Below are 18,875 nucleotides of genomic sequence, written 5' to 3'. Positions count from 1 at the left end.
CTTCAGTGCATGCCCAAGAATTGACATTTTAAGAACTCAAATATCCCAATTATAATGAACTGATAGATCTTTTTCTGTCATCATATCGCCTCTCATGATAACATGTTCTCTGTATCTGTGCAGTGTCTGTGCAAAAACAACTATAGTTAGATTTGCATCCGATCCATGAGCATCCGTGCTTGGCCCTGTTGCTCCACATCATTACTGTTTGTGAGAATGGCAGCAGCAGCAGCAGCAGTAGCAGCCAGCAGGGTGGCCAGTATTCCCCCTACAACACGACCACAAAGCACTGATTCATCTGCCTTAACACACACTAGAACATTTGTGAAAGTTTGTGGGTTTTGTGTGTGTCCATGTGTGTGTGTCTGTTTATATACTTTCCGCCCCCTCTTTTTGCTTCCTGTACTCCGACATGCTCTGTGCTGACTGTCCATCAGCACAGAAGAAGAAGAAGAAGAAGAAGAAAGAAAAGGGCATTTCTTTTAAAACTTCCATTAAGATACAAAAGCAAAATGGAAAAAAAGCAAAAAAAAGAAGCATAAAATAATGCAAAGAAGCCTGCTTATTGCACAGAATCATATTTAACTTTTATATCTGCAACATGGATGGAAAATTTCAACTAGGACTCAACCCAGACCTCAACTTTAACGTGACCAAATGATCAAAGCTTACTTTCTATAGCTTAATAGCTACATGTAGACTGTTTTCAACTGCCCTCACACTCACTTCTTGCCATGCTCAAGTAAATGGAGATGTGAGAATGTACCAAGACTAACGCTCACACTAAGATCTGAAGGCATTAACAAGGATGCGACAGTAAAAAAACGAGGATACAGTGAGAAATATGAAATGAAAGGCATATTGTACCCAATCCAAACACTGCAGCCTGACAAATCTATGTTTTTGGTCATTATTTCCTCGATTTAGTGAATCGTTTTTGCACCAATAAACCTAAGAATGTGAAGGAAAGTGTTAAGGTGGTGTATTACCAGCAACCCTGAGACACTGCAGCATATTCTCAGTAAGAGAAGTCTGGAATTTTTGGCGTTTTTGCCTTGAAAGAAACCAACTGATCAATCATCTAAATAGCTACTGATCATTTTCCTGTTGATCACCCACAAAAACATGTAATTTCCAAATGACTGCAACACATAAAGGTTAAAATAAACCTCACCTGGCTGAATGAGATTAATTCAAGTGTATGTCATTTGCAAACGGTGGTGTCGACAGTGTTTTAGTTAGAACAGCCTCACATACAAACAGTTCAAGCAAACATTTTCAGGATTTAGTGATTACTGTCTATGTTTTCCAAGTTTGGGGGATTTTACAGTATAATAAATTCAGTGGCGCTGACTAAGGCGTGCAGTAATTGCTATCTTCTACTAGCATCTGCTGCCCCCTCTTGGATACAGCAGAGCTTTTCAGACCCCTCAAAAGAAAAAAAGAAAAAGAAAACCAAAGCAAACCATCCATGCATCAGTGGTGTCTGAGTGGAGCAGGCCCATGGTAGCCAGTAGAGGTGCCGTTTACTTTACACTTTTAAATGATTTAAAGACAAGAAGAGGACGTTTTCCTGCATGCAGTGATTCATGATGAACTTCAGCTGTATGGACGCTCATTTATAATTGCAACACAACCAGAAACTCCTCATGTGGCGACTGTAAAGTCATTCTGAAGACTCTTTTTGGGGCCACACAAACACATGTACAGTGCATTAATACAGGGGAACAAACAACGAAAGAGCAACATATAGTGGTTTATGTTCTTTGCCATGTTGCAGATGTTGTAAAGCAAGTCACTGTTACATCAGTAGTTTACAGTCCGTGGTAAAAAGCAGTGTAAAGCAGCCTGGCTAATAAGAATTCAGAGTGAAAAAAATGACCTCCAGAAACAGTAATATTAATCTCCACACTGCAAATATACTGTTGGTGAATTGAAACTGAATAGATGGCCAAGAAGCAAGGGTAAAACCAGGACGTGTGTTTGAAAAGATAAAGTATTGAGGACATGCTATCTTGTTTGCTTAACCCAGTTACATGTGTAAAGAATAATTAGTTGTTTATCAGGGAGATATGTAAGTATTTCTTCATGTTGCCAGGCAACCAGCAGAGATGCTGCACAGAGACGCTTGTTGAACTGACTGTTCATTTTAGATTTGATTTCATTGATCACATTTTAAACTCATCAGGGTCTGGCTCCAAGCTGTATCACAGAAATGCTGACCCCCATATGAGCCAGTTTGTAGCCTAAGCTCCCTAAGGTGGGGCCCTTCTGATTGTTTTAGATTCGAAGCTTAAATAAAGGTGACGGGCTCTTGACATTATGGCTCCTGAGGAGAAAAGCTTTGCAGAATCAGTGTCTTCTTAAAACCCATTTTATAGACTTACTTTTGCCCTCTTTTCCTCTGTACTATGACAATTTTGGTGCTTGTTTTGTTTTATTTGTACCAGTTGTACCGTCGCCTCACAGCAAGAAGGTCGCCGGTTCGCGTCCCGGTATGGACACCTGGGATCTTTCTGCGTGGAGTTTGCATGTTCTCCCCGTGCAGCGTGGGTTCTCTCTGGGTTCTCCAGCTTCCTCCCCAAAAACATGTTGAGGTTAATTGGTGATTCTAAATTGTCCGTAGGTGTGAATGTGAGTGTGCTTGGTTGTCTGTCTCTAAGTGTAGCCCTGTGATAGACTGGTGACCTGTCCAGGGTGTCCCCTGCCTTCACCCTGAGTCAGCTGGGATAGAGTCCAGCCCCCCCATGACCCTAGTGAGGATTTAGCGGTGTATAGATAATGGATGGAAGGAAATCTGAAATGCTCATTAGTGGATTAATAATATTTAACACATTCCTTTTATAATGTTTGTAAGTTTTACCGAAATATCAAACAATCATCTGCCTTGTGTTCATTTTTAGATTTAATAATGAATTTGCAGATAAACAAATATTAAGAGTAATTACTTTTATTGTTCAATTAGCTAATAATAAATGAAAAGCTTGAACCATTTCCATGGCACTTGTGGTCCGCCATAGAAATAATGAACAATCACACGACTACTAATAATAACAATAATCATAGTAGTAGCAAAAAGGATGATGATGATGATGATGATGATGATGATAATGATGATGATGATGGTTAATAAGTTGAATATGTATTTTGGAAATATTTTTTTATTTTATTGTGATGTGGCTTTGATAATGCTGTGATGATGGAGAGCGAGTTAAGCCACCAAATCTTGAACACACACACACACACACACACACACACAGCTTCGTGAATGAGTGTATATCTTGTGAGCGGATTAATGCAGCCTAAAGGTGGAGCAAAAAATTGTGAAGGTTTTGTGGCGGACGGGAGAGTAATCCTTTGAGCTGTTGGGGAGACACACAGAGAGGGACGGACACGCCGAAGTATTTACTCTCGGATTTGATGCATTTTAAAAGGAACTGATGGGTTGAACAATACTTTTTTTTTTTTATTATATTATATTTTTACAACCCAAAAAGGATGCGTAGGAGCTGCTTTCAGTCTAAACTGTTTAATGGCAATATGTGAGACAGAGCTGCTCATCCTCAGGGAACAGAAATGGTGCACAAACTTCTGCTGCCCGTCGGTGAGTTTACTGCTGTGGACATGTTTCATAGCTGCATCTGATTAAAAGAAACAAAACAAGTGTTAAACCTTTAAACATCATCGATTATTCATATGAATCACAGCAAAGGTTTAGAATCCCATTTGTTGTGTTTTCTCCCGTCTGGTAGAACTTATTTTTTTTCCTATGTTTTCAGAAGTTTAAGCTGCTTGTAATCTTGTTCCTCTTGTATTCTCTCAGCTTTTGCAGCAAGTCTCCTCTCCTCCCAGCTGTCCTTTGCCACATCAACCAAAACCAAAACTCAAGGTATCCTGTCACATCCTGACATCATTGTTCACCATTAATCATTCGGACAATTTGGTTATGTTTTCGGCGAAGATAACAGTGGTTGAATCATTTACACATTGATGGATTAATGGATTGATATGGCCACAAAAATCTACATAGCTAAGATGCCAGATTGTATTCAAATGTACTAGTACATATAAATATGTGTTTTTCCCAGTCAGACAAAACCACAGACATCAGCTCTGAAATTGTAGTGCACATTTTTCTTTCTTTTGATTTTTGCGAAATCCTGACATGATGAACAACTAATTAATTAATGACAAAACATGCAAAAAAGACAAAAAAAAGACCAACAAGTTGTCATTGTGACCACATAATGCCGAATCCACAGTATAATATAATGATACATTAAATGAGATTCCTTTGGTAAAAGTCATTTGGGGAACGTGGGCGTATTCTTCGGGTCGATCAGAGCATTGACAGCCTTCTAATGAGCACTCAGTGGACTCAGAGCCACATCATAGGATAATAAATAACAATCTTTCTGTTTGTTTTTTCCTTCTAAGATGGACAAAAACACTGGTTATGTTTGTAGTCTCTCACAATTAAAATAGCAGACAAACTGTGATGCTAACAAGCCTCCAAGAAAGTTATGTTTACCATCCGCAATGTGAAGTCAAATTAATTTAGCAACCAAATTAGTACGATTTTTAGAGGAAGAATTGTAGAATGAATGGCAGGTTGTGTAATTTCTCGGTCCTGTTTATCTGTTTGTACACTGTTTGCAGTGAAGAACAACTCAGGTGTGACCCCGGCCGGACAGTGTGGGACCTGGATAAAGGAGCCTGATGGAGGCTATTTCACTTCACCCAACTACCCCGAGAGATACCCGCCCGAGAGGGAATGCATTTACATAATAGAAGGTGAGACTTTTTTAGCCTCACAAACCCTCTTCCTTTAATCTGACCTCCTGGTAACCTCTCCTCCTGCTGCAGCTTCTCCCCGGCAGTGCATCGACCTGTTCTTCGACGAGAAGTACTCCATCGAGCCGTCCTGGGAGTGCAAGTTTGACCACATCGAAGTTCGCGACGGCCCCTTTGGTTTCTCGCCCATCATTGGCCGCTACTGTGGGCAGGAAAGCCCGGCGTACGTCCGCTCCAGTGGGAGGTACCTGTACATCAAGTTTGTGGCGGATGGCGAGCTGGAGGCCATTGGTTTCTCTGCACGATACAACTTCACGAAAGGTGAGTGAGACTGAAGGGGAGTTGACCTTAAAGCTGCACTAATCAATAGTTTTAAATCAAATATAAATGCACTGACTATGTGTGAAAAGCAGCCGTTGTGACAAATCCCATGAGAATTATCATCAAATTATGCAGTTCTCTTTAGTTTCAGGGTGAATTTCAGCATCCTTCTGCTCTTTATTTGGGTTTTAAAGGCCAAACTTTACTGTTTTGGTTTGTTTTTCAGTGAAAAAGCTTGAATAACATCATTGCATGTTATTTTCCAGCATCAAATAGAGAAGACGGACAAAGTTAGCAACTATTCAGCGCAGCAGAGCTTTTAGCATGTAGCGAGGAAACAGATATTCCTTTGTAGTGTGTATTCACCACACAGTTTAAGGTTGCTTTGCATCATCCGGTGTAAATGCTATTTTGTATGATAGTTTAAGTAGATGGGTAAATGGAAGTTTCCGAATTCATTAAAGTTTTAGTATGACCTGTTTAGAAAACTGTATTTTATGCCAAACAGAATCATGGAAACTTTCACAAAAGCAGTGCAGAAGGAAGAGTAAATATTTGACTCTTAATTAATGATATATTGCAAATATGCAACTGTATGCTAACATGTTTGCCCAAAAAGTCAGTTAATCTACCTTCATCCAAAGCTCTTTTACTCAAGCAAGGAAAATAAAAATAAAATCCAGTTTGTTCTACAGAGCCTAGTTTATCGAGGAAGGTAATATTCAATTTAAAGTATTCCCAATCTTACATCCAGGGTCTCATTTATGGCAGAAGTCCAGTGATTATGTCACTGATCCACCATTTCAGTGTCACCGAAGTATCTAATTTCATTCATAATAATGATTAAATAATAAACACTTTTGTATTGAATATTTGAATCAACATAAACAAATCAGGTGTGTGACCTCTGTGGCTGACAGGAAGTCACATGACCTCAGTGACGGAAATCATCCATCTATTATGTAATCTAATGGTAGCAGTGCGGTTGGATAGCTTTACAGTGATAAGGCTAAAAAAGTTATTAGATTTTTCTGAGTTTTTAATTAATGTTGTTTATCAAACTTTCATCAAAGAATCCAGAGAGCATAGGTATACGTTTAAAATAATATTTCTGTAACTTAGGTTTATAATGGGTACCGTACTGGTAAATACAAACTGTTTGATTCATGTTATATTAAAAAAACAAGGACACAAAGAAGACCATCTTCGGTTGCTGAGATTAAACCATTTTCTGTCAACTGCGGTGGTGTTGACATGGTCTGCCATCTTGTTTGCAGCGAGGTGCAATTCAGAAGTCTGGGTACCACACTAACAGGGTCATTTCACTCAAAATAGGACAAAGTGTTGACCTTACTGACAGCATTGTGTATGTAAGTTGTAGCATGTTGCTCCGACTCAACACCAGAAAGTGATAATTGGGAAGTTGTCCAGTCATTGGTTTACATACATATACACCATCTTACGAGACGATATCAACTGTAGTCACTGGACTACACTGTATGGAGTGGGTTGTTGCATTATACTGGATTACTAGGACACTAGGTGTACCTATAAAAAACTGCATCCAGACATCAGGGCTGTATAGCTAAAGAGTTGTAATCATGGTTTAGCTTTCACAAAATACTCTGCTGTAGATTTCATGCTCTTGTGAGAGTGTGTCCAAAAAAAAAAAAAAAAAAGGAAAATACAGACGCTTTTCATAAATTAGCATTTCTGCTCCACTGTTGTTGCTGCAGCTCTGTCTGGCTGGCAGGACGGCCGTTCAGAGTATTACTACGGCTCTAAGCCTCTGCCTCCTCTCCTTGGAACTCTCTCCCAGTCGCCCTCCCTGCTGCGAATCTGACATTGTTGTCTGCCTCGTGCCAAAGTCGTTCACCTCTTTTACCCTGTCTGTTGGCTTCTGGCTTTTCTCTCACTCAGTTTGCACAGCGAGCACACATTTGCATGCACCCATGTATTTCCAGTGCCATGATGGTCAGTGCAGCTTTGTGATCACAATGCATCAATGGAGCAGTATAAGAAATACATGCGTTGCATCTTGGCAAAAGTGGCATATTGCAACTTTGATAATGGTTTGGTTGCATGCTGCAGGAAATGTGCTTTATTTCCAGTCTTAGTGCAGCTGCAGCTGACAGGGGAGGGGGCGTGCAGCAAACACACACACACTCGTGCACATACACACACACACGTTCCCTCCGTGTCACACACACACACGAGAGTTAATGAAAGCTTGTCTTCAGGGGAATACAGCTTGTCAGCGCTGAGCCGCAGTAGCAGCTTAAGGGAGTCAGGGGCAGAGGCTTTATTAACAGATTTTATAGGCCACCTACACTGACAAGGGCCAAAGATTAATCTGCATCCCTCTGTCCATCCATCCAGCCAGCCATCTTTCTTTTCTTTTTGTTCTTAACGTGATTGAGGCTCTGCACGTTATTGTTTTTGTTCCTCAAGGGATTGTTCCAGTTTGAGACCTTCTACTCCTGATGATGATGATGATGATGATGATGATGATGATTTTGATTCCAGAGAGGAATTCACGTCACCTACACTTAAGTGCCTGAGGCTGCTAAACCTTTATTAATCATCAGATAAAACGTAGGTATTAATCCACCACAATTTTTTGTTAAGTCCCCCGTAGCTTCCAGTATTAATAACTCATTAAGAAAACTCACTAATTTATATTTTAAAAGACTGAAACATTTAAGCACTTAAACTAGCAAACTATCCCTCTAAGAAGATACTTAGCATTATTGTCAGATCAGATCAGGAAAAGCCGTTTTCCGTGTGTTTACATCAAATGTAATGAGTCCTTAATGCCAAATGTTAATCTCCTGTCTAATTCCGCCCATCACGGGTGGCGGGAGGGAATAAATTCACCAACATGCCTGCATACAATTTGGAAAACAGCAATGTCTTTTCTGTTTAAGCAAGTAATAGGAGGTTACTGCTCAAGACATTTAGCATCCATGTGGTCTAGGTGCAACTATAGCACAAGGTAGTGCTAACATTGCTCATACTTTGACAGAGGATGTATTTTTAGTGCATGATTCCTCTAATTCAAAGTGACTTTTAAGATGGTGCAAGTCGTCTAGCAGAACCTAAAGGTCCCCGATTTTGTTTGCTGGAAGGGTAGCGTGCTTTGTATCAATATCAAGCTGGAATATTTGTCTTCTGCCAAGCTTCTGCAGACAAGGAGTCATCTTGTCAGTCAGTTTTTTTGGTATGTTCATGAGCATTCACAGTGCCATCTATAAATGTCATCTCCCCAACACCCATTTCACTCATGCAGCCCGATGTTGCCACACTTCTCCTCCATGCTTCATTGTTGGGACTCTGCATTCACTGTGGTAGTCCTGACCAGATTCACAGCAAACGTGCTGGACCATATGTGGGACAACTAAAATGATCTTGGTGTGCATGCAGATAGACACAGCCCAAAGGTCCAAAGCTTGGAGACTTTTGGTGTTCACAGCTCATTTTCTAACCATATTTATCGACTTAGCAAATTTGAAATCACAGTCAGTTTAGTTGACGGGATCACAGGAGGCACTGAAACTTTTTAGTTTCTATACAGCCTTGTAAAGCATTTGGTTTTTATTCTTCATAAGACAAACAATTCTATTTGTCAGCTTAGAAATAGTGCAATTATTGAGAGGTGATGCAAATTTCAAGAGATATTGCACATGAGTGTACTCACTTTTGTTGTGTGTGTTTTCGTGAAGGCAAACACACTAAACCCCCATTCTTCATTATGCACAGATATTCTGGGAAAAGCTTGTAAGCTCATATACAACAATATGGTGGTAGTGATTGTGGTCCCTGGAGACTGGGTACTCTCTGCACATTTTCCTCTCTCCATGTACAGTGTGTCTTGCTTCGCTTTCGCAGATCGCAAATCAGCATCACCACATAATGCGCAGTGTAAATGTAAAACTGTGAAGTGTTCCGTCTCACATCACTTGTCCAAGATTGGTTTTAAATAGACAAAATAACATGTATGGCTGCCTGTCTCCAACCTAAACCTAACTAAACCCATAGGAATTGCTTGCAAGCTTCTGATGTGAATGATCACGACTTTGGACTTTGTTCATTGCAATCAAAAACAAAAGGCATACGGAAAGAAAATCAGAAACACGCAATACTGGTCCGGATGTAATCAAAGCAAGAGGATTAAATGTAAGAAGAGACCTATGAAAGTAAACTTAATTTCATGGCATAGAGATTTTTTTTTCTCCTATTTTTCCCCTGAAATTGTAGCTGCTGCAGCGTCTGATAATACTGAACAGATCAAACATCTTAAAACTAGAGTAAATTCTATTGAAAAGTCATCTACAACTCTCCTTTATGGAAGTCTACGACCATATCTTCAGCATGTAAGTGGTGCTACAGGATCTTTTTGACATATTTCTTGACATATTTCTTGGAAAATGCACTAAAAAATCAAACCGTTGACATATACAGTAATACAGTGTTAGCTGAAGGTTTGCTTCACATGGCTGAATGTGTGCTTCTGCCATCACTGTTCTGGTCTGTACCATACATTTTCAAGCTATATAACACCAGAAGAGGATTTACATAAACCATCCTATATCTCATCTTTATTTGATCTTTGCATTTTTTTTTTTTTCTTTTATTGGGTACAAAGTCTGTGGGAATATATTGTTGCATCACTCACACACACACACACACACACACACACACACAGGAATAAATGTGAATAATCTGGCCAAGCCTGAAGCAGAAACGGGTAAGAAACATGAGAGGATTAATAAGACTTCTTGCTGATGTGAGCCTCAGTCGAGTCCAACCGCTATCCACGATGCTGCTTTAACGAAAACGAAAAAAACAACTGTGAAATTTTAGCTCTAAAATAAACTTTAGCTGAAAAAATCCTTGCTCCTTACCCCGCATTGTTTATCTCCAAACATTAAAAACTGTGCTGTTTTTATATGTTACACTGTTTGGTCTTTTTACTTACATTAACGTCTGGGTTTTTCACTCAATCTTAAACCGTGCGCATCCAAGAGAATTCAAAAGTAGACATTTCCATCAGCAGGTCGTCCCTGCTGCCGGAGTCTAATCTCTCCTGACCTAAGCCGGTATATCAGGATTTATAATCCACCTAGCAAGTAGATTCATCAGCACAAAGGTTTAGAACACAATATCTGTTCCCTTTCTGATGCTGAGTGTGTTTTTTTTCCTTTTTGATGAAGGGCATCAGGGTTTCAGGGGGGGTTTAAATGAGGGCAGACGCAATGTGCTGGTACAAAGATTACACAAGCGTCCACCAGCTGTGTTTTTATTCTGTGTTGCCATATGTCTTCAATATTGTTATTGTCATTGTACAGCGTTTATTTCTTTGTACTTAACCAAAAAAATCAAGAGGTCAGAGACTTGTGTTTTAATCGCTGCTCTTTTTCCTCGACAAAATTTGTTGCAGAGAATATTGCGTGCAGGAGATGACATACTTTTATTCTGCAAATGTTTCTCATCATTTTCTTCCTCCTATACTGTAGGTATCAGTATGTTTGCCAGTGCTACATGTACATATTACATGCCGACATCATCTTCTGTGGAACCTGCATTGACCTAATATCTTAACATGCACTTAAACATACATACGCTTGTTTTTCCATCAGTACATACAATAAAGTAGGAAGAAAAACATGTATGAATGGGGCCACAACATTAAAAGCACTCAAGTTTTCAAGCAGAACATTGCATTGTAACAAGATAATCAACTTTATCTCTCAGAGGTTTTAATGTTGCGGCTGATCGGTGTTGGTACATGTTATATGCATCCATTCATCCGTTCAAATTATTGGAGATAATTTCCTCTACGTTTCATCAGTTTTTGCACACGAAGCCCATTTCAGAACTTGCTCACAAACTACTGTTGTGTTCTGCTTTTAGATCCCGAGTTTAAAGAGCTTGGAGAGTTGCCAGCTCTACCATGTGAGTATTTAACTTGTGTGATAAAACAGCACCAAGCAGATGTTATGAAAATGAATGCATCAAGCCTAAGTGGTTAAAAGAAATGCTCATACTGCAGGAAGGGCATTGTTTCAAATTTAAATTACCATTTATAACAACCTAGCTTCATTTGTTGCTTACATTTTGGAACACTGTGACTTTGCTTAAAAAAAAAAAAAAGAGGTCAACAAGATAACAAGCGGGGAACTTTGTAACCACGTTATTTGGAAGTGAGCGATATTCAGAAAATGACTTTGTTGACAACAGTGCCATCAGCATCAGTAGACCTGTTTTAACTGGAACACAAAACTGTTCACTCTTCACAGTTTGTGAATTTGAGCTGAGCGGTCCAGAAGGGTTTGTGGAATCGGCTCAGATAGCCAGGGAGGCCCGAGCGCAGCAGACTGAAGCTGTGGACTGCAGGTGGTACATCAAGGCTCCACCCAGAGCTCGGGTCTGTATGCTGAATGTCAACTGTTTGGAACTGAGAAAATGCTGCATCACATCACAAATGAAATTCCATTCATCTATAAACTTTAGAAACTATCTATCTACCTACTACCTGCCTGAACCTTCTTCTGATTGGAGGCTATTGAGAAAATGGTCATTTTGGCAGGAATCTGTATCTTTGAATCTATACCTGAGAAAGTACAGAATGACATTTTTCACATGAAATAGTGTTTTGTTTGGCCAGCAAGAGTGAAATTTTACAACACAGCACACAAATAGATAGCCAAGTATGACCAAAATATATTTTACAAGAACTTTTTTTATATACAAAAGTGTTTTACACATTTTCAACATGTCTTCTTCAACAATATCAGAACTCCAGAAAGTTAAGGTTTACCCATCTAGTTCTAACAATTCTACAGGTACACTTTAGTGTCTGAACAAAAATCTAGTACAAACCACCTTTAAAATATTCCCCCTTCCACCGTCTCTCCCTTCTGCTCGCTCCACAGATCTACATGCGTTTCCTGGAGTACGAGATGCACAACTCCAACGAGTGCAAGCGCAACTTTGTCGGCATCTACGACGGCAGCAGCTCGGTGGAGCACCTGAAGAATAAGTTCTGCTCCACGGTGGCCAACGACGTGATGCTGGCGTCCTCTGTGGGCGTGGTGAGGCTGTGGGCCGACGAGGGCAGCAGGAAGAGCAAGTTCAAGATCCTCTTCACCACCTTCCATGAACGTGAGCGAATCTCTGTCAGATGTGTTTTAAAAGATTAGTGTTTACATGGAGGGAAAAAAGCAGAATGACTACTTTTGTTTTGACTGTTGTGTCAGAAAAAGATGTTAATTAGATTATATCAGATTAGTGACCTTAGTGGTTTTATTTTTAGTAGATTAAGAATGTTGACATCAAAGTAATCATTTATTAGGTTTGCTAAGTGATGAAATTATATTTTAAGGATGCACTGATTTATATTTTATACCAGCTGATTCAACAAATAATTAGAATATGAAAAGAAATGCTTGTGGTGGCAAACCAACAGAAAACTACAACCTAGATTTACAGTTTCTGTCAACTCTACAGAGCTGCTTAGATAATTGTTTTGGTTCTATTGCTAAACTCTAGAAAGTGACCAGTGAACATAACCAACACTAATACTGCTCCATCTCTGATAGAATAGCTTTTGTAGATATCAATATGTCAGTGTTGTTATTTAGTAAGTGCAGTTTTAAAGGCACTATGACTAGAAAATGTCTTGTTTCCGCACTTTACTGGCATTAAAGAAAAAAAAAGTGACAAAAAAAGCACACAGTTGCACATGAATAAAATATTACAGAACATTAAATCACTGATGAAGAAGCAGTTACCCCCCAGTAAATATCAGCCTAAACTTTATTTAAGAGTGAGTTTGAATTGTATTGATTTGTTTTGGTCAGTCTATAGCTGCATGTCTCCTGCCTTTTCCTTTTCAGCTCCTTGTGAGGGAGACACCTTCTTCTGTCATAGCAACATGTGCATCAACCACACGCTGGTCTGCAACGGAATCCAGAACTGTGTTTACCCCTGGGACGAGAATCACTGCAAAGGTAGGCACAGGCTGAGAAACTCCACCAGCTGTATTCACATGGTTGTGATTTTGTTTTTTTCTGTGTTGTGTCCTTAACTAGAGAAGAGAAAGGCGAGCATCCTGGATACGCTGGATAACACCAACCTCACTATCATTGGGATAACCTGCGGCCTGGTTGTCATCCTGCTCACCATCTCCGTCATCATCCAGATTAAACAGCCTCGCAAGAAATACATCATCCGCAGGTGAGTGCTTGAAAACTCACCCAGTGAATTAAGATCTCATTCAATAATATTATTTATTATTTAGAAATCAGAAATGTTGCATTTCTGTAGAAACCAACCACCAGTGAAGGGAGAGTTCATATTAAACATACCTCCCAGTGAATGTTGCTTGGACTGGAACTGTTTACCACAACTTTACAAGGTGGAAAAAGTTATTGACTCTTCGCAGCACCTGACTCCTCTTAACGCCCTGCAAATCTAAAAATTAGCAAAGAGGTGTAGAGCGAGTGGAGCAGAGGTGGGCCATGCAAATGTCTCTCGATCAGGCACTGTCCTTTGAGCCTTAATGCAAGTAAAGTGGGTGAGTTATGAAACAATTCCCTCCCTGTACAGTTGTCCTGAGTGGGGAAATTAGCCATAGAGACCAAAACCAATCTTTGTGCCAGGCTGTAAACATGTTTATTTCTGCTGTCAAGTTTGGCATTTTAATATAGGGATTGACTCGCTTTAGGAGTCGGCCTCAAGTGGCCATTTGAGGAACTTCTGCGTTGGCTTCATTTTTTTAGTCCCTTTAGAGAAAACTCAATAAAGCAGCTCTAAATATTTACGAGAACCTTTTATTCATTTGATAACTTGCAGACTAGAGTCCAGCCTCAACCAGTGTAGCCAGGTACTCCTCAGGTAAATGCATATTGTTATTTATATTAGATGACACTGGCTAAAGTATCTGAGCCAAGAATAGCAGTATAATATCTAAAAGTATTGGTATGTCACAGCAAGAGCCTGAATGTGTCAGAAAAATGTCGTTGTATGGCTATGAATGATGTGACAGAGTGACTTGTCAAGGGATTTGAAAGGATTCTGGTTCAGTTTTGCTGGAGCTGATAAAATGCAGCTGATCCTGCTCTAATCTGAATACCCAGACCTCAACGTCTGCAAGAACGTTTGTCAGATTAAAAAGTTAGAATTTTTAAGTACTTTAAGCAAATTTGAATTTGTTTGTGTGTAAATGCATGAATCACAGGCCTTCAGGTTTAAACTGCACGTGAGTAGCAAGGCAGAAAATAACTTTATATGGATATTTTGTATAGACTGGCGACCTGTCCAGGGTGTCCCCTGCCTTCGCCCTAAGTTGGCTGGGATAGGCTCCAGCCCCCCCACGACCCTAGTGAGGATTAAGCGGTGTATAGATAATGGATGGATGGATATTTTGTTGTTTCTGTTGCTCACACTGTTTATTCATACCCATGAGGATTTGTACTTGACACCTAAAGTCAAAGTTGGATAGAGTTTGAGAACTAAAATCAGCTTTTTGTTGTGCCTTCCTGAACTTATACTGGTATTTACAGTATGTTTTATGTGCACACTCTTCTCCTCTTTGTTTCCACAGAGATGACTTTGACCCTGCCCTCCTCCACCCCGGCCTTGAGCCTCCTCACTACGAGCTCTGCACTCTGCGTCGCGCCCCATCGGGCGAACTGACAGACCCGGCCTTGGCCGAGGACTTTGACAAGTTCCACAAGCTCCGACGCGCCGAAAGCAAGTGCATCCGTGACCACCACTGTGGCTCTCATCAGGGGAGCTTGCACGGCAGCGTCCACGGCAGCCGCAGCAACCTGAGCATGAGGGACGCCACCATTGCACCCGAAGCAGCTGCCCTTGTGCCCCCGGTGCCACCGATGATGGCGAGCCAGCAGTCGCCGCGCCTCTCTCACCACAACACGCCGACGGGTCGACGGAGCATCCTGGTGATGAAGCATAGCTACTCGCAGGACGGGGCGGAGGGTTACAGGGCGGAGGAGGAGGATGATTTGATGATGGATGATGGTCCCACCACCAGCCAGCACCACATGCACCGTCATCCGATGCACCACGGCATGGCAGGGCTGGACCACGCTGTCCATCGTACTCTGTCTAATGACTTCTGATTGAAAACAAAAGGCAAATAAAGAAAATGGTGGATCCAATTGGAACTGCATTCAAATTTATGGGAGGAATTATGGTTGCCAAAAGTAGGCCGGATAATGTACATTTGATAAAAGCTCTCCTGATCTAACCTTTAATCTACTGAGGCTAAAAAAGAAAAAGTGAGTTGTAAGAGTGTTTCTTTGTGTCATATAGTCCAGGTGAAATCCAGGTTTGACACTATATGAGCCTGCAGCTTGGGGAAACACACACCACTGGTTTTAATAGTAGTTCCCCCCAAAGCCAAAGAGTTTAGGAGCTGTCCTGAATACCACACAGCTGTGGCAATGTAACCTGCATGGGACTGGCAAGGAAGTAAAACTGCCCTATTTGTCAGGGATGTATTAAAGATGGATTTATAAGCACAGACAATGAGATTAATGTCTTCCATTCTACTGGATCACAGTTCCCTTTTTCCTTTTTTTGTTCCTTGTTTAGTTTAAAGTGTCAAATCTGACTTGTCTGACATAAGATCATATTTGAAATCACTTTGTGAATGAATGACTGTAGTGATTGTTTCCTATGTATTTTCATCATGTCACCACTGAAGCGAGAAAAAGTCTGTTTGGTAAATGTTAGATGTCACCTGTGTTTATATGTAATTCATACAGATGTTGTGCCAAAAAGTGATCTACTGCCAAAAACTGTGGTTTGTTGGTATACAGTTGGGTCCAACAGTCATAAAGAAATTATTTCTTTTGCAATTATCCTTATGTCTCTGTATTGCTTTACCCATTCTGTGACTTACATTATAACCAATCCACTCCTTTTACAAGTTTAAATAGCTTTAAAAGACAAACTCAGCTCATATAGTGCAGTTTTCCACCGTTAAAAAGTGATTGCAGCCCCTACACTGTAACTGAACTGCTGTTAATGCATTAGAATGACTTGATTAGGGTTATTTTTCAAAGATTGTGGCCCATAGAATTGTTGCAAAGGAGATACTTTCTGCTTTTTATTTAGAAATGCCATCTGTTAAACACCATACAAATTTAAAGTCCTCTCTGTTTCATTGCTATGACTGTTTGATGAAAAGAAAAAAAAAGACAAAAGCAATTGTAAATGTTTAAGTCTCATAAAGTGGGCAGTTTTTGGCAGACTATCACTTTTTTTGCACTACACCTGGTTGTGGATAATTTATTTCTGTTTATTTATTTATTTAAATAAATATTTTACCATTACTTTAATTTCGCCACAAATTCGTCATTTAATGTGTGAATTTATTTTTATTTCGAATTAAGTTTATTTATTCATTAAATTTTTTTCTACTCGTGTTGCCCGGGAGAGAAGACGGAGGGTAGGAACCCTAATCAGCCTGGCTTTGTTATCCACTCGGACTGATAACAGTGCTGCACAGGTCATCTTTTAGAATGCATGAGTTTAGGAATAGCTGGACTGCTGCTGTCATTTGCGAAATCTTCAGTTTATAATATTTTTTTCACTTGAGAGTGAACATAGTGAACATTTTCTATTTGTTTGAAGAATGTAAAATTTTATTTGCGACGCTTTAACCTTGGATAGCTACTAGCTTGCTAGCTTTAGCAGCAGCTGTCATTCTGCGAGTTTAGCTCCGTGTTCATTAGTTCACTACGGATTTATAAAGCAAAACGTTTCCGTTAAGCCAGCATCATGTCACAAGAGGAGCTTTTCCTGGACTCGGGACAGAGTTCCGGGGATGCGAAGGAGAAGAAAGGCAGAAGTCGCCTCGGCCTGGTGGTCACCGGGGTGGTGGGAGGGTCGCTGGTCGCCCTGTACGCGGTGGCGGCTCCGTTTGTGACTCCTGCTCTGAGGAAAGTCTGCCTCCCGTTCGTACCGGCGACCACAGCTCAGGTGGAGAATGTCCTCAGGGTGCTGCGGGCAAGATCAGGGACCCTGGTGGACATCGGGAGCGGAGATGGAAGGATAGTAAGTGCTGGGAGGCTGAACTAGACATTTTTTATGGTGGTGGACAGGCTGAGAGCATTTCTCACAATGGGGTTAGCAACTCACCAGAAGTGAATGTGAGCTCATATACAGTATAGTAAGCTTTTTATGTAACCCTCACTTAAAAACAGACAAAAAATCTGCAACAGTTGCTGAAGTTATGCGTTTCAAATTGCTAAAGCTTATTAGAGAATGCAGTTTGAATTGCATAGACTTTTGTCAAAAGTGTCCCTGTTCAGCTCAGGTCGTCCACCTAGTTGAGACATCACATTATATCCATTCAGCCTTTAGTTTCTTTTCATGGCTCCAGATTGTGGCTTAACTTGGGCCTGACATTGAGCAGCAGTTTTATTTCCAGAGCTTGTCCAGAGTCTGTGCTGCAGAAATCCTACAAGTATTTCCAGACTCGCCTCACATAAGATTGCTGTTGTTGCTGGACATGACTGACAACACTGTGTTTCCCTGCCTCCTTCTTTTTCAGGTGATCGCAGCAGCCAAGCATGGCTTCAAGGCATCTGGCTATGAGCTGAACCCCTGGCTGGTGTGGTATTCTCGCTACAAGGCCTGGAGAGAGGGAGTCCACCGCTCCACCTCCTTCCACATCTCTGACTTGTGGAAGGTCAGTGGTTCCTGATTAGTGCAGTATATTGTGTATATAGGCTGCAAAAAAAACCTTTTAGTTCCAGACATTAGATTTTACCGAGTAACAAAATGGTGACTTTTCATTATAGTAATCTCAATGTTTCTGATTCTTTTGCTAGGTCAGTTTTGCTCAATACTCCAATGTTGTTATTTTTGGAGTCCCTCAAATGGTGAGTTCTGATGTTTCTAAGTTGTATAAACCTTATATTTATGACATTTTCTTAGTCTATATCAGTCTTGTTTGTGTCTGTGTCTGCAGATGGACCAGCTGGAGCTGAAGTTGGCGAGCGAGCTGCCGAGCACAGCCAAGGTGGTGGCCTGCCGCTTCCCTTTCCCTACCTGGGTCCCTGAACACACCGATGGGGAGGGCATAGACACTGTATGGGTGTACGATGCCAAGACATTTAAATCACACCTGCAACACGGGACGACGAGAAAAACAACAGCAGATCAGCAGGAGACACCGGATTTGCACACATGACATGCAAACACTAAGTTTTGTTGTGATCACATGTTGTAATCTGGAGATGGAGGTTTGTTTAATCCCTGTAGGTGCTACGAAGTGCATTGAATGCCCATCTTTGAGACGGAGCGTGAAGAAAGCAAGAAAAAGAGACTGACTCTGCCCTCAGTGAGCGCTGACACTTGTGTTAAAGTCAGCCATGTTTAAAGTGGAGTGATCCACAAAGACATATTTGACATGTGTCAACAACAGACCAAGGGTTAAGCAGAATGTAAACTGTGATGATGTGAGAAAGTCCTGATAGGAACAAGTGATACTGGCCATCAGTGGTTGCAGATGCAGTGCAAGTTTCAGTCTTTGAAATCATTAAAATCACCTTTTTTGTGGACAGACAAAAAGATGACAAATGTGCTGTATTATAAATAATTTTGTACAGAAATCTCCTGCACTGTACCACATTTTTCGCCTTGTGTGTGTCCTTCTAAATAAAAATCAACATGTGGCTCGCTGCTCTCGGGCTCCATCTAGTGGTGAAAACGCCGCACAATCA

General features: G+C 40.7%; 2 protein-coding genes across 2 annotated transcripts; both read left to right on the top strand.

The window, feature by feature from the left end:
• Positions 1–3,576: 3,576 nt before the first annotated feature.
• On the top strand, positions 3,577–15,260 carry LOC103355151 (neuropilin and tolloid-like protein 1). The gene is made up of 10 exons (XM_008278840.1): positions 3,577–3,604; positions 3,824–3,889; positions 4,660–4,794; positions 4,867–5,115; positions 11,029–11,070; positions 11,415–11,542; positions 12,051–12,279; positions 13,014–13,127; positions 13,209–13,353; positions 14,723–15,260. The coding sequence occupies exons 1-10, from the start codon at positions 3,577–3,579 to the stop codon at positions 15,258–15,260; spliced, it is 1,674 nt and encodes a 557-aa protein (XP_008277062.1).
• Positions 15,261–16,636: 1,376 nt separating this feature from the next.
• On the top strand, positions 16,637–18,834 carry atpsckmt (fATP synthase c subunit lysine N-methyltransferase). The gene is made up of 4 exons (XM_008278838.1): positions 16,637–17,202; positions 17,702–17,839; positions 17,982–18,032; positions 18,122–18,834. The coding sequence occupies exons 1-4, from the start codon at positions 16,927–16,929 to the stop codon at positions 18,341–18,343; spliced, it is 687 nt and encodes a 228-aa protein (XP_008277060.1). The 5' UTR covers positions 16,637–16,926; the 3' UTR covers positions 18,344–18,834.
• The last annotated feature ends 41 nt before the right edge of the window (positions 18,835–18,875 follow it).

The sequence above is a fragment of the Stegastes partitus genome, unplaced genomic scaffold (genome assembly GCF_000690725.1).
Source record: "Stegastes partitus isolate 25-593 unplaced genomic scaffold, Stegastes_partitus-1.0.2 Scaffold134, whole genome shotgun sequence".
Lineage (NCBI taxonomy): Eukaryota > Metazoa > Chordata > Actinopteri > Pomacentridae > Stegastes > Stegastes partitus.
This window is presented reverse-complemented; position numbering and strand designations above follow the sequence as displayed.

Bases quoted from the DNA above. Each gene is read 5' to 3' on its own strand.
- LOC103355151 (XM_008278840.1), top strand. From the start codon at position 3,577: ATGGTGCACAAACTTCTGCTGCCCGTCG. The intron at 12,280-13,013 runs GTGAGCGAATCT...TTTCCTTTTCAG, and splicing joins CTTCACCACCTTCCATGAAC to CTCCTTGTGAGGGAGACACC. The intron at 13,128-13,208 runs GTAGGCACAGGC...GTCCTTAACTAG, and splicing joins GGACGAGAATCACTGCAAAG to AGAAGAGAAAGGCGAGCATC.
- atpsckmt (XM_008278838.1), top strand. From the start codon at position 16,927: ATGTCACAAGAGGAGCTTTTCCTGGACTCGGGACAGAGTTCCGGGGAT. The intron at 17,840-17,981 runs GTCAGTGGTTCC...TTCTTTTGCTAG, and splicing joins ACATCTCTGACTTGTGGAAG to GTCAGTTTTGCTCAATACTC. The intron at 18,033-18,121 runs GTGAGTTCTGAT...CTGTGTCTGCAG, and splicing joins TTTTTGGAGTCCCTCAAATG to ATGGACCAGCTGGAGCTGAA.